This window comes from Limulus polyphemus, unplaced genomic scaffold, assembly GCF_000517525.1.
Source record: "Limulus polyphemus unplaced genomic scaffold, Limulus_polyphemus-2.1.2 Scaffold78, whole genome shotgun sequence".
NCBI lineage: Eukaryota > Metazoa > Arthropoda > Merostomata > Xiphosura > Limulidae > Limulus > Limulus polyphemus.
Genome location: NW_013665688.1, coordinates 198,365 through 212,342, shown reverse-complemented (window position 1 = coordinate 212,342; position 13,978 = coordinate 198,365). Strand labels below are relative to the sequence as shown.

The 13,978-nt window shown below is 34.3% G+C and overlaps 1 protein-coding gene across 2 annotated transcripts in view; it reads right to left on the bottom strand.

Annotated features, from left to right (window-relative positions):
• Window positions 1-13,735, bottom strand: part of LOC106467241 (nephrin-like) — a 139,452-nt gene extending 125,717 nt beyond the window's left edge. For both annotated transcript variants that reach the window (XM_022395976.1, XM_022395971.1), the window contains exon 1: window positions 13,428-13,735. In XM_022395976.1, coding sequence (XP_022251684.1) covers window positions 13,428-13,548 — 121 coding nt within the window. In that variant the 5' untranslated portion in view covers window positions 13,549-13,735. The remainder of the gene's footprint in view (window positions 1-13,427) is intronic.
• Between the last annotated feature and the right edge of the window lie 243 nt (window positions 13,736-13,978).

Sequence of the window (13,978 nt, the reverse complement as noted above, 5' to 3'; positions counted from 1 at the left end):
CTGTTGTTTTACAAAAAGAAATATAATGTGAACTGACGAAAGAACGTGAAATTGGCAGAAAAACACTCCTCTTTCAAGAAAAAAATATATAAGTTTCAATGTCATGCTTTTCATAGATATACCGAAAAATGCAGCATGGTTATGTATCTATTATCCCTTTTTTATTGGCAATCAATAGATGCAAATGTAGATATGAAATCTTTATTACTATATGATGTGCATCTTTTGACTATTTAAAGAATGTTTTTCCATCTTTTCTTTGTGGATAGTATGAATTAAAAGTTATTATACTAAGCTTGTGTGTTATTTGAAATTTGTAGTTGAACGTATGGTGCTTGGTTGATTCTTACCTGTTTGAACCATATATGAATTGAGGATGATTGTACTTAGTGATTTTATATTATTATCAAACCAAATTTTGAGTTGAAACTGGTGGCGTGTAATCTAACCCTGCCTCCATTAAAATACGAACCACGATAATTATGGTAGTTGGCTTTTCCTGATGTCTTCCCCAGAATGAGCTGTGAGATATTCTGTTTACTTGCAGTGTTTTGATGCAACACGGTAATCTATATCGATTCATCGTTTCCTTAAATAGCATCTAACAATCCAGTCATGTCATCCTACAATATCTTCGAAACAACGAAGAAAATAGCGTCAGCTAGATTAAGTATAACAACTGTTGCCCAGTGGTCTTTTGAGAAAATGTAATTGATTGCAGTCTACTTAGTCGAAGAAGCCAATTAATCATTCTTACCTTGCTGCAGCAGGGCTGAAAGTGCGTGCAGACAAACAATGTAGATGAGATATTTTGAAAAAAAACTAAACTAAATCAAAACAAGTGTATTGCACGCAAATTTATTAACTCTTTCTTAGAAATATTTAACCGATTTGTTCTTTTGGAAAGAGTTCGTTTTCAGTAAACTATGTTTCGTTTTGAGGATGTAATTGTTTTTGTTTTGTTCTTATGAAATCAACAATGTAATACTTTTTGGAAGTAAGTGATACAAAATTAGAATACTTTTCACTAAAAAATATTATTTCACAAGTTTTCCCATAACTGACTGTGAATAACGTATTTTTAAATAGCTAGAAGAATAAAATTTAGTTGCTTTGTAGTGTTTTAATGCCTGTAATTTTTCAAAAATCATCCAGTGTTCATGTTATATTTTGTAGTTTTATCATAAACTACGAATAGTAATTATTAAGAAATTATTCGTAGAGTTAACATAACATTAAACTTACAAAGCTCCCAACTTTTAGTCAAGATAATGAAACATGCCCTGAGGTATAGGTAAATGAGATTTTTATATCGTGTATATTTTCGGGTATGAAATATATGTTTCAATGTCATATAAATGGATGGATTGTGAGAATAAAATTCTGTACTTTGACGAATATAAAATAAAAACACACCAATAAAAAAGTGAATTGTAGCAAGAATAACATACTGGTGCTTTGTACCCTGACGTGCATAATATAAAACATAACAATAACAAACAGACTGGAGGGTAGCAATAATAATGTACTGGTGCTCTGCACCTTGACATACAGTACGAGACAAAGTGAAGGGTTGCGAAAATAAGAGTCTAGTATTCTGTACTCTGTAGGACGTAACATAAAACTCAACTATACCAGACAAAGTGAAAGCTACTAAGAAACATATTCTGGTATCCTTGATATAGTTGGACATAACACGAAGCACACCAACATAATAAAGATGCAGTATTTACTTGTACAAAAAAACTAACTCATGCATGTTCACAACCTTGAGGCAACCAGTCAATGAAAGTGTCATACTTACAAGCAGAAACTGCATGCATATGTAGAAAAAATATTACGCGAGTGTACTTGAATAAAAATATACTCAATACAAATTATGGAAGGGTGAAATTCATGAGTATTCCATTCCTTACAACCACCACATTTTCCTTATTTCAAAAGTACCCTCGCCTTGAGCTTTAGAATTATAATTAATGTCTAAATTACAAATTAAGTTATAGTCGTAAAATGTTACAACTGTTTTTCTCAGGTGACACGAACGATGTCAATACACCTATAAAAAGGCAATAGAAAAATGGTGATATATCAGTGTTACTCAAAAACAAAATTAATACTCAAAATGCATCAAATCAGGAGTACAGTACAAAATTAAAGGTAAAGTAAATCAAAATTAAATCATAAAATAAAAATACAATAATATTTTTAAAAAATCCATAAAAATTTTAAACAACGCTGGCCAAATTGCATTATAACATAAAACACATTACAAATTAGAGAAAACAAAAAATCCAGTTATAAAAGGCAAACATATTTTAAACAAATCACAAATCAAAAGCTCAAGTATAATTCACAGGAAAATATAAATTACCTCAAGGTACAAAACAATGCTGATGATGAAATACCATATACATCAAATTGTAGTTTTTAACATATTTGCAACATTTAGCTTATGTTCCACAGCTGATCCGGCTGCAAGCATTTTCTGTTAGACCGTCATGGTGCCTCTTTTGATGAGGTACTTATTTTCCAGGATCTCTTCTATGGTTGAGTCCTAGATCATCATTACTCATATCATCTCTAGTAGACACTATCTCATCAACAATTTGGAAGGCAGCTGCTTGAATGATTTGTGATCCAATGTCACTTTGCACCAACAGTATGTGTTTTTAAATTATTGAGTTGATTCTAAGGTCTAAGGATGGTTCATTGTACTTTTCCCATATGTGCAGTAGACATTCAGACAATTCATAAGATTATTGGCTCTACAAAAAAGCTAAGCTTGAAAATGTTCAGGTTGCTTAGCCACAAGAATGTTAGGAGTTCATTCAGTAAAATAGGATTAAAGGCACAACCAAGTGGTTGTAATAGGAACAAGGTTTGCACTGGTGCAAACACGAACCATGCTGACCAAGCATCAAGGTGCACAATCAAGCAAGCTTTGTAGGGTCAGCATCTGAAACTGCCGTACTTAAGGCTTTGCATATGCTAGCAGTACAGCGATCTCTTCAACTCTGGCCAGTTATCGTCTAAATAAGCCAATGCCACCCAGTGGTGTCTTGTTGCCTATATCAAAATTTCGGGTTTACTGGGAGAGTGAAGTCTGAAGCTTGGCAGAAATGGTCCCTGATCCACGGGGGCTGAGCAATTCAAACCCTAACTTGCTTTATGGTGTCAAACATAACTGGAATAAATAAGTGAAAATGTGACTTCCCGAATAAATCCAAAATTACATCCACAAATGTTCACAATAATACCACTAAATATAATTAATATGTGAAATGACTACATTGTTCATATATAACATCGATCGAGACTAAGCATTAGGTCATAACTGCAAAGTCAAAACAGAATTGAATATGTACTAAACAAGCATTTCAGATTCAAAACTACTGAAAAACAATGGTTACATTATAATATATTTCATTCTGAATGGGCAATTTATCGTATTGTGATTATATTTTAGAAGATTAAGTCACATAACTTAGGAATATCTCAGCTACCAAAACTGCAGATAGCCCTTAATGACCAATATCAACGAAAACAATAGGTGTATCATACTGTTTAGTTTAGTCGCTTTGTTGTAGATTCTCCAGCAACTCAGTATCTTTCCTTCAGTAAAAATCACATGTTCTTGAATATTTAACTTGAGATCAAACCTACATAAGAACATAGAGACCATGCTGTGTTCTAGTCCCAATGCAGTGCAAACTAATCACTGAAGTTTTCCATTAAGTGCATCCAATCGAAATATTCCAAGCCAAAATCTCTATTTGCCTGAATGAGATGTACTTTTGTGGATATTACACTAGTACATCTAGTACGCACACAAACTGGTTTAATATATAGTGGAAAACATGTGTGAAGACACACACTTATATTTCTACTTCATATAACAACCAACGCATGACGTCACTGTTTAATTTTGCTCCATCGTTTCTATAGCAACGATTGAGTGCCAGTGGTTTGATACACATGCTTTTTGAAAAAGCCATTAAGATAAAACCTACAGATGCCACCCATTGAGTTAGGATTACCAAGGTGAAGCAATGTCATTAGAATATAGCGAAAATAGCCAATTCTACCAACAACTTTCATTCAAATTACATTTCGAGTTACCCACCACAAAATACACACAGTCTAATGTAGTAGGCATGCAAGAAATGACAGCAAAATTACTTTCACTGTTCACTGACATAACACGGCAATTAGCCCGAACTGCAATATTTACTCATTAGTACTGCCACCTAGTATTATGCAAAACTCACTATTTTAGATAAATATAAAAACACCTACGAAAAGCCTAGCAAAATGTTACATACTTCCTCTGACTTACACAGTCTGTGTTCATTTCTTGTGGAAAGTTAGAGTACATATTTCGACTGCTCTTTAAGAAGCCTGGTATATACCAACCAGACTATCAGGCATGATCTCACAGAGGCATAAGATACAATCATGCTGACTTATGTGCAAGATGGCAAGCTTGCTCAGGAACTTGCTAGAGATAAACATCCACAAACGTGGTACAAAATGTATTCTGAGTCAACTGGCTTATCCATAATGATTCCTGGAGTAGTCAATACTTCAGAGGCTCATCAATGAGATACAGTATAAGCTTGATGATGTGTTTGACATGAATATGCATGCCACACAACCATTGTAGCTCATAATTCATTTAATTAAACTGTCTACAGACAAAATACGGACCTGTTCAGTCAGAAACAAGTTGTTTCCACGTTGCAGCCACATATTATAACTTTACCTAGTCACTAGGTTGGAAGTTTTGTTCCACAACTGTTTTATGTGACATATATTTTGATCTATGGATGCTTTACCCATCTGCTGCTGCACGAACTTGGGACCATTGGCTATTGTAGAATTCAACCATTCCACATGTAGTGTGGATGCTGTGGTACTTCTCTTAGAGCTGTACTTCTCGCTCAAACATCGGGAGACTTGGAGAACTAGCAGTTGACTATTACTCAGTTCCAGTTCTATAGTATGCCATAATGACACATAGTAGGCACTCATCCTAATCAGTTCAGTCAAAGTTATCAATCTTGAAAAGCATATACTTGACAGTCTGCATTGCCCATTCTGTGAAATCATTAGGTTGAGGACGACATGGTGAAGTGCATATTTTTACCACTTCCAACACTCATCACAGCTTTACAAACAATTGGTTGTTGAAGTTAATTTCTTGATCCATGTGGATCTCTCCAACCATGCGTAAATGTGAAATCCATTGCTCAGTAAACACAACTGCAACAGACTTCACTAACATGGCAGCCAATAAATAAGCTTCGGTCCACTTAATGAAGTAATAAAGAGCAACAAATAACAATGGCATTTTTCAGTTTGGGGCAGAAAATCAGTTATATCCAGGTCAGTTATCTTCAGAGGTGAACCCACTACTCTGTATCTGAGTTTTCCTGGTGCAGCCAGTTTTCCTCTGGGCAGAGCCCTCAGTATAACGTCTACACCATCACTCAACGATTTTAGGGGAACATGTCCAGAAAACTGCTTCTGCACATTAGTGATAGTTATTTTGACATTCTTTGGTGCCCTGCAATTCTTGCTTGCATTATACAAAGCCTAAATAATTTTCTTCTTTAAAACTTCATCATAGGCTGATGACCATGTTTATGTAGTTACTAACAATGGTACAGCACACCATCCTTCACTTTTAACTGACTATATAAATGCCAGATTTTTCGTGCATTAGTGCTATGTTTGCAAGTGTAAGATGGTGTATGCGACCTTACTGCATTGCACGTACCACCCAGGTTGTCTAGACTATTTGGTTATTCTTCCTTAAGGTTCTGATTGGTCATCCATGATGTCCGTCTAAATGCAAGATTGTCACTTTTATATTTTTTAACATTGATGCTACTGTCATAGTTTTAACTGATTCATGGTGTCCAGGGTGTGGATATTCTACATATGGATATAATCTCATGGATTAGTGACATAATCTATCAGTTTATCTGTGCTGCTGACATAGTTGATGTTCTACAAAAAACAACATTCTTCTAGTGTGGTTATACAATTCACAACCACACCTAGGTTTTTTAAGTTTATTAGCCATCTCAATGATGCATGGTCTACTCAAATGGTAACCTCTCTACTATACAAGTAGTTGTGGTAATGTTTGCCAAACAACACAACTGTAAGCTCCATCAACTACTTTGACATTGTAGGGGCATTACAAAGATGAAATGACATGATGCACAATTCACACACTCCTTCTTGAGTTCTGAAAGCAGTCTTAGGTCTACTTTCGTCATCCATTTCCACTTGCCAATATCTAGAATTCACGTCTAGTGTGCTGAACAGCAGTTGTTTTATTGGTCATGCGTCACTTGTGCTTATGTATAATTGTTGTCTATACCGATCAGCTATCTTATCCCACAAATACATCAACAAACTCCTTGAGCAATTCAATTGAGTTCAGATTATTTGTAGAATCCTTAACTTCAGATGCTCTGAACGTTGCATATTAATACTACAACACCAGTAATACAGCTAGTCTGTGCTACAACTTCTAATGTTAAAATGTTAATGAATATTCCAGCTGGAAACTGAATAGCCGAATGTCTGTATTTATAGAATAGCACTGATACAACACCTGCATTCAAACCGATCATTGTTTGTTTAGTTCAGCATGCTTTCCAGACAGAAAACGAGACACTTCATGTGTCAATTCTATTTACACAGTAGAAGGTCAAAAGTAGACATCATCCATACAGCTTGTACATTAATGGAATTGCCACATTTTTTTTAACGTGCATGCATGCATGCAGCTCACTGTACTCTGGACCAATCTAACTGGCACTGAATGATTTTTCTATTACTGCAGTTCGCCTGTTGCACAAGCAAAAACTGTCTGACAGTTTCTGAAGCAAGTCCATTGCTAAGATAACCAAATTTTAACTCCAGATCAGAGACAACTATCTTCACTCTGCACAACATTGCCAAGATGAAGCTTGTCGCAATTTGGCAGAACGAAGTTTGTGCTAACTGGCTTAACAGTGAGCCCTGATACACAGCAAGGTTGAGTAAGGTTCTGGTTTCCTCAATATCCTCTAAACATTCAATCTCGTGCTCATGTATCGTTGATGACATATAGCATGCTACACCAAGTCAGTGGTTCTATGAACCAGTCGCCATACTGCACTTGCCCAGGTTGTCAGTCATATCCAACTCAATTTAAATTGGAAGATTCTGCAACATTCACTGCTCATTGTCGACCAGTCTGTATCTGTTATGGTGTTGGCTTAAACTTGTAGGCATTCAATGGTCCTGTCTGACAACAGAATATAGATATTCCCACAACAAGTGATCAGACACGCCTCATTTGAAACAGGGGCTTATTCCATCAAGCCAAGGACATTTTTGAGAGTATTACTCTAACTGCGGTACTGATAAAGCTATGGCAGTCATGCAAAAAAAAATCCTGACGACCCATAGGGAACCACAGTTGTTGTACCATTCTGCCTTGTGGTATCTTTTGTTATAGAGCTGGTGAAGCAACTTCCGCTTTTGATCCAACATGCTGCTAGAAGGGATTACTTCAAATTGTGTTGCAACTGAGACTACCGTTTTGTTTGCTATTGAGAAAACACAATAATGACTACCGTTAATAAAAGGTTAAAGATATGTACTTACTCGTGTGTAACAAGAAATGTTGCCACCAACTTATCTTAGGACTGAACCTTTCGTCTAATGAAATAACGTTAAACAAGAATTCTTACCAAATGATCTACTATATAGCCATCAAGTTACCATTAGAAAAACACTTTTAAGCACTTACCCTACCCGTTCTCTAGAGTATTCAACTGCTCAACAAAGATTATGCCTTTGAGAAGATTGTCTCTTTTGCATATCTATAAATGGTGCTTTTTACTGAACACGTGCAATGAGGTAGTGTTTTTGATTAACTGTCAAATTACCAACATGTTTAATACCGTTTACTACTGGTAGGGAGCATATGTTGCATCATATTGAGTTATTTTATATTTTTGATTATATATATATACAACATCAATGAAAACAACTGACCAATCAAAATGTGTGAAAAAAAATCATTTTCTTTTGAAAACACATAAGAGACCCTCAGCAGTAATTAATGGAATTAACTGCAATAGTGCTGATATTTTTGTTTAAATTTGTTATATGACTAGTATATTATAAGGAACCCTTTAACCAACAAAATCATGGATACACAAAAACTTGGTGCACAAATAGTTTAGAAAAATGTGTTTAAAAAAACAGTGGGTTCTATATGTACTTCCATTGATAATTAAAGGACTGTGTTTTATAAGCTAATTACTATTTAAAAAGATGAGTAAAAAACGCTTCAAACGTTGTAACTTTCCCTTTTATCTATCACTCTAATTGTGAACTTTCTCTGATTTTCTTTTCTATAAATTCAGGAAAAGCTAATAGAACTGATAGTCTCTCAAACCAGAAAAGTAGAACAAATTCAAAACGACTTAATTTTATTTTTTGTAAGTATAAAATTATTGTCCCTCAAAACCAGAAACGTAGAACAAATCCAAAACGACTTAACTTTATTTTTTTGTAAGTATAAAATTATTGTCCCTCAAAACCAGAAACGTAGAACAAATTCAAAACGACTTAACTTTATTTTTTTGTAAGTATAAAATTATTGTCCCTCAAAACCAGAAACGTAGAACAAATCCAAAACGACTTAACTTTATTTTTTTGTAAGTATAAAAAATTATTGTCCCTACAAAACAGAAACGTAGAACAAATTCAAAACGACTTAACTTTATTTTTTTTGTAAGTATAAAATTATTGTCCCTCAAAACCAGAAACGTCGAACAAATTCAAAACGACTTAACTTTATGTTTTGTAAGTATAAAATGTACGTACTTAGCTAGTCCGATAGGTATCGTATTTTATGTCTGGCGAAACCTTTAGAAGTTTACTCCAAAACGATAATAAAGCAATACACTTTACAAAACGTGTATAAAACGGTAAAACGGCTAGAATTGCACATGCCAAACAATCAGTTAAGACACATTAACAATTTCCATATAACTTATCTCAGCATTACAAACATCATTTATGATTGCGTTACAAGAGCGACGACACTCAAAATGTAATGTATTTTTCAAAAACACAACATCAATTTCAAACAAAGCTCAATTTATTCCAGCGACGTTTTGAACGACTTCTGTTCTTCAAGTCCCATTATTCGATTATAGCAGTTCAAGAGTTAATGGTGGGTGCTGTTGACTAGTTCCATTCACTCTAATCTGCTATTTCAAAATTAGAAACAGTTAGTGTGGACAATTTTTGAATTGATCCACTACATCATTCAATAACACTGAATAACAATTCATTTATAGACAAGAATTACCTCCAGATCTTTTACATCTTTCATAAAGTCAGTTCACTAATGTACAATTTATAATTATTAAGAAATAATTTTAGTAGTTGAACACAAGAAATTCTAAATCTCACTTTGTGCACTCACATTTTTTTTTTGTAAGCGTAGTGCTATTATTTCTGAATTTGTAAGCAACAACGTAACATAAAAATGGATCTTTTATATTGCTACAATAGGGAATGAATGTTTCGTGTGTTTCATTGTTGGCCAAACGAAAATAGATATAAAAGGTCGAAAACTGGCTTTATCAAAAGTTCAGAAACAATATAAAGGGTATAAAGACTACATAAATTTCACTCAAAAAAAAAAAAAAACAAGGTTCCAAAAGAGATATCTACTTTAAAAAATATTGTTCAACAAGTTCAACGATAATAAGTTTTGGATACTTTTAACCATTAGCAAAGTGAGTCACCACCCTTGTCTTCAAAACCATTACACTTTAGCCCTCTTTGCCAGAGATGATAGAGCCATGACAAATTTCTAAGAAACATATCACACAACGTCTTCCTTTATCTTTTTTCAAAACCACAATGAGAGTAGCCCATTAAATCCATATTCGCGCTTAAAGGGCGTTTATCTTGAATTTACTTAATGGAATATAAAGTTGTGTGGTACTCTTAAGTCGGCGCTCGACAAATCACGTTATCACGCCATTAATTTCTCGATCTATAACGCAAGCTGCAATAAAATCTAGTATATAGTCTTCTAAAGAAAATAACCCCTAGATTGCTCTATCTGGATTTCTTGAAAAATGTTTAAACTATTTTCCAATGACATAGATCAAGGAAATCTGCGGTAAATTACTCGACAACACACATTTAGCTACAGCGGTACAGATGTTTAAGGGATTTATAAACATCACAGTCGTATTTAATTTTTGGACTGTGTACCTATTTTATAACATTTGAAAGTTATCGAAGTTGCAAGAATGCAAATGTTGTAAACCCTTTAAGTAATTTTGAGTCTTTAAATGTCTTTCGGACAAACCTTTATTATCACATTCTAGTATTCTAACCTTATACAGTATGTGACTCCTTTAATTACATACGCGTGTTTGTGTTTCAGAATTTAACAGATGGTGTAGTTCCATCACCACTCCCCCTAGGAACACATTTTAGGATTTATAAGGCGTAGCTTGTATACCCAAGTTTCACTTGTCTGTCCTATATGTACGACGCTATTCGTATTCCGGCTAGTTATATTAAATTTAGATAATCATGCAAGGTATACTAAATATGCTGTTGTATTGTACTCTTTTTTTTTCCCATTATACACAACTGTTTACAAACATATACCGGACGTATGAGATTAAACGTAGTGGAACGTTTGAAAAAAGGGCTAGATCATAGCTGTTTATCTGACTTTTTAAAATTTAAGTTGAAGATAAGGAATTTATGACGTTCTTGATTTGAATTTTTTTTTTCTCCAGTTATAACTGCTCATTTGTTCGCTAAATAATTTCGTTGTTTTGTAGCTATTTACGAATATGTTTTATATACTAGCAGTCCAAACATTTGCGACAAACTATGACAATTACTTAATTGCCCGTAAAACAACGTGTTTATGGTCGTTGCGTTACATCTATATCGAAACCATGAACTACCTGACAAATTCACATCATGAGAACTGTGTGTAAAATCCAGGATAAAAGTGAATATTACGGAAAGCAAGACTGACAAATATTAAGGTGTGAAAGAAATTCGTTAATGCTCCCAGGGTAACCTCTGTATTCTAAGAATAGTAATGTTATGTTTATATGTGATGCTCCCAGGGTAACCTCTGTATTCTAAGAATAGTAATTTTATATTTATATGTGATGCTCCCAGGGTAATCTCTGTATTCTAAGAATAGTAATGTTATATTTATATGTAATGCTCCCAGGGTAACCTCTGTATTCTAAGAATAGTAATGTTATATTTATATGTGCCTTGTTACAGCTGTTGAAGTTGGGCACAGGATATCAATGTTTCTCAGAGTTGGGAATATAATGACGAGCAAGTAAGACAACGTAATATTATCGTAGACACACTCGGATAAACGCAAGTGACTAGAAAAAACAACAACAACAACTGAAACTTCAGATTTATGGAAATTAGTGTAGTAGATAAACACGGAATTTAATTTCCGTACAACGAAAATAGTACTAAAAATCTAATGCGATGTTAAATATTTACATACAGACAGATATGCTACAGAGAAATGTATCTTTGTGGGAACATGTAGTTAGTTGCGTGCATGACTGGACGTAACCAAATGATCAGAGGTTTCACGACCCGCTATAAAAGTTACGGCAAGTCCCACTATGCGATTATATAGATATGTTTAGCCTAAGAGTTCACGGTGGATGCTGTTGACTAACTGCCTTCCGTGTAGTTTATCAATTCAAGATTAAGGACGGCAAATAACCTTTGTGTTAGCCCAAGAGTTCGCGGTGGGTGCTGTTGAGTAACTGCCTTCCGTGTAGTTTATCAGTTCAATATTAAGGACGGCAGATAACTTTTGTGTTAGCCCAAGAGTTCGCGGTGGGTGCTGTTGAGTAACTGCCTTCCGTGTAGTTTATCAGTTCAAGATTAAGGACGGCAGATAACCTTTGTGTTAGCCCAAGAGTTCGCGGTTGGTGCTGTTGACTAACTGCCTTCCGTGTAGTTTATCAGTTCAATATTAAGGACGGCAGATAACTTTTGTGTTAGCCCAAGAGTTCGCGGTGGGTGCTGTTGAGTAACTGCCTTCCGTGTAGTTTATCAGTTCAAGATTAAGGACGGCAGATAACCTTTGTGTTAGCCCAAGAGTTCGCGGTGGGTGCTGTTGAGTAACTGCCTTCCGTGTAGTTTATCAGTTCAGGATTAAGGACGGCAGATAACCTTTGTGTAGCTTCGCGCGAATATCCGGGACAAACAAATAAACTTGCGAGGAATAAAAATAAATCATTCTTGATATGTTTGTTTGATTCGTTTAAGCGCAAAGCTACATAATGAGTTATCTGCGCTGTGCCTACTATGGGTATCGAACCACAGTTTTTAACGTATAACCCTCAAGCGTACCGTTTAGCTACTTGTGAGTTGTTCATATGTTCCTTCACAAAACTACTGAAGACTATTTGGAAGTTCTATATCTACTAATAAATATTAACTTCAGTCACTTGGGAGTTATTGATATGTTCCTTCACAAAAACTACTGAAGACTATTTGGAAGTTTTATATCTACCAACACATATTAACTTTAATCATTTGGGAGTTATTGATATGTTCCTTCACAAAAACTACTGAAGACTATTTGGACAGTTTTATATCTACCAACACATATTAACTTTAATCATTTGGGAGTTTTGATATATTCCTTCACAAAAACTACTGAAGACTATTTGGAAATTTTATATCAACCAATAAATATTAACTTTAGTCATTTGGGAGTTATTGATATGTTCTTTCACAAAACTACTGAAGACTATTTGGAAGTTTTATATCTACCAATAAATATTAACTTCAATCACTTGGGAGTTATTGATATGTTCCTTCACGAAAACTACTGAAGACTGTTTGGAAGTTTTATATCTTGTATATTAATTTTTTAAATGAAATAAGTATTCAATGGCAATAGCTCTCATGACAAAGGTAAAGTCGAAATATTTAAGCAAGTTTGATAGCAATATATATATATATATATATGTTTAGGGGCTCTATCTTGTTTACTCTTTGGTAATGTTTACATTGTCTCTGCGAATAATAAGCTCCCACTTGTTCGTCATACTAGAAATGTTATTCTAGTACCATCAAGTTAACCAATATCCTAGAGTAAGTATCTCTTGTCCAATAATAACGTTTCTAACTACGCATGCATTACATCTGAAGTCTAGATTTTCTTCGTTTTCTTTTAATAAAATAGCTCTGTAAATAGCTTTGATAACTACATCAATTAAACGACAGGCTTAAATACTTCAACCACTTTAAGTACGTCAATTACAAGATCATCAAAGAGTAAATATATATATATGCATTTGTACATAACTTACCAAATGGTTGTTCGTTATTTGCTGGTTTTTGTTTGAGCCATATTGAAGCAGTATGGGACCACAGTAGACTAAGACACAAGACACCACCTAGAAAGCTTTTGAAATTTCTTGATAGAACCATGATGAAAATGTATAGGATAAAGAAGTGTGAAAAAAGTTGGAAGTTGTCATAAACATAAAACAAGAGCCAAATTAATGCACCCACTTCTATTTAATTTTTCACTTAAAAATAGTAAAAAAGATTTATTCAGAACCATTATTCGCATATACCACAGATGAGACGAACAGGTTTAGCTCACACACCTAGATAAGATAGTTTGAAAATACTACGGCTTCACCTCACGACTCGCCAGCTTATAAATATGTGCTTCGGGCTAGAAGTTTTACTCCTTTAAATGAAGCAGGGAATATTGATTGCATTCGTAAGACTGTAGAGGGCAGCACCAATAACTTGTAAAGGTGCTTCTGTTTATTGAGATATAGATGTCATATTGTATGGGATAGAATAAAGTAAAAAGAACTTAATCATACTTTCTTTACTTATGTGCAAA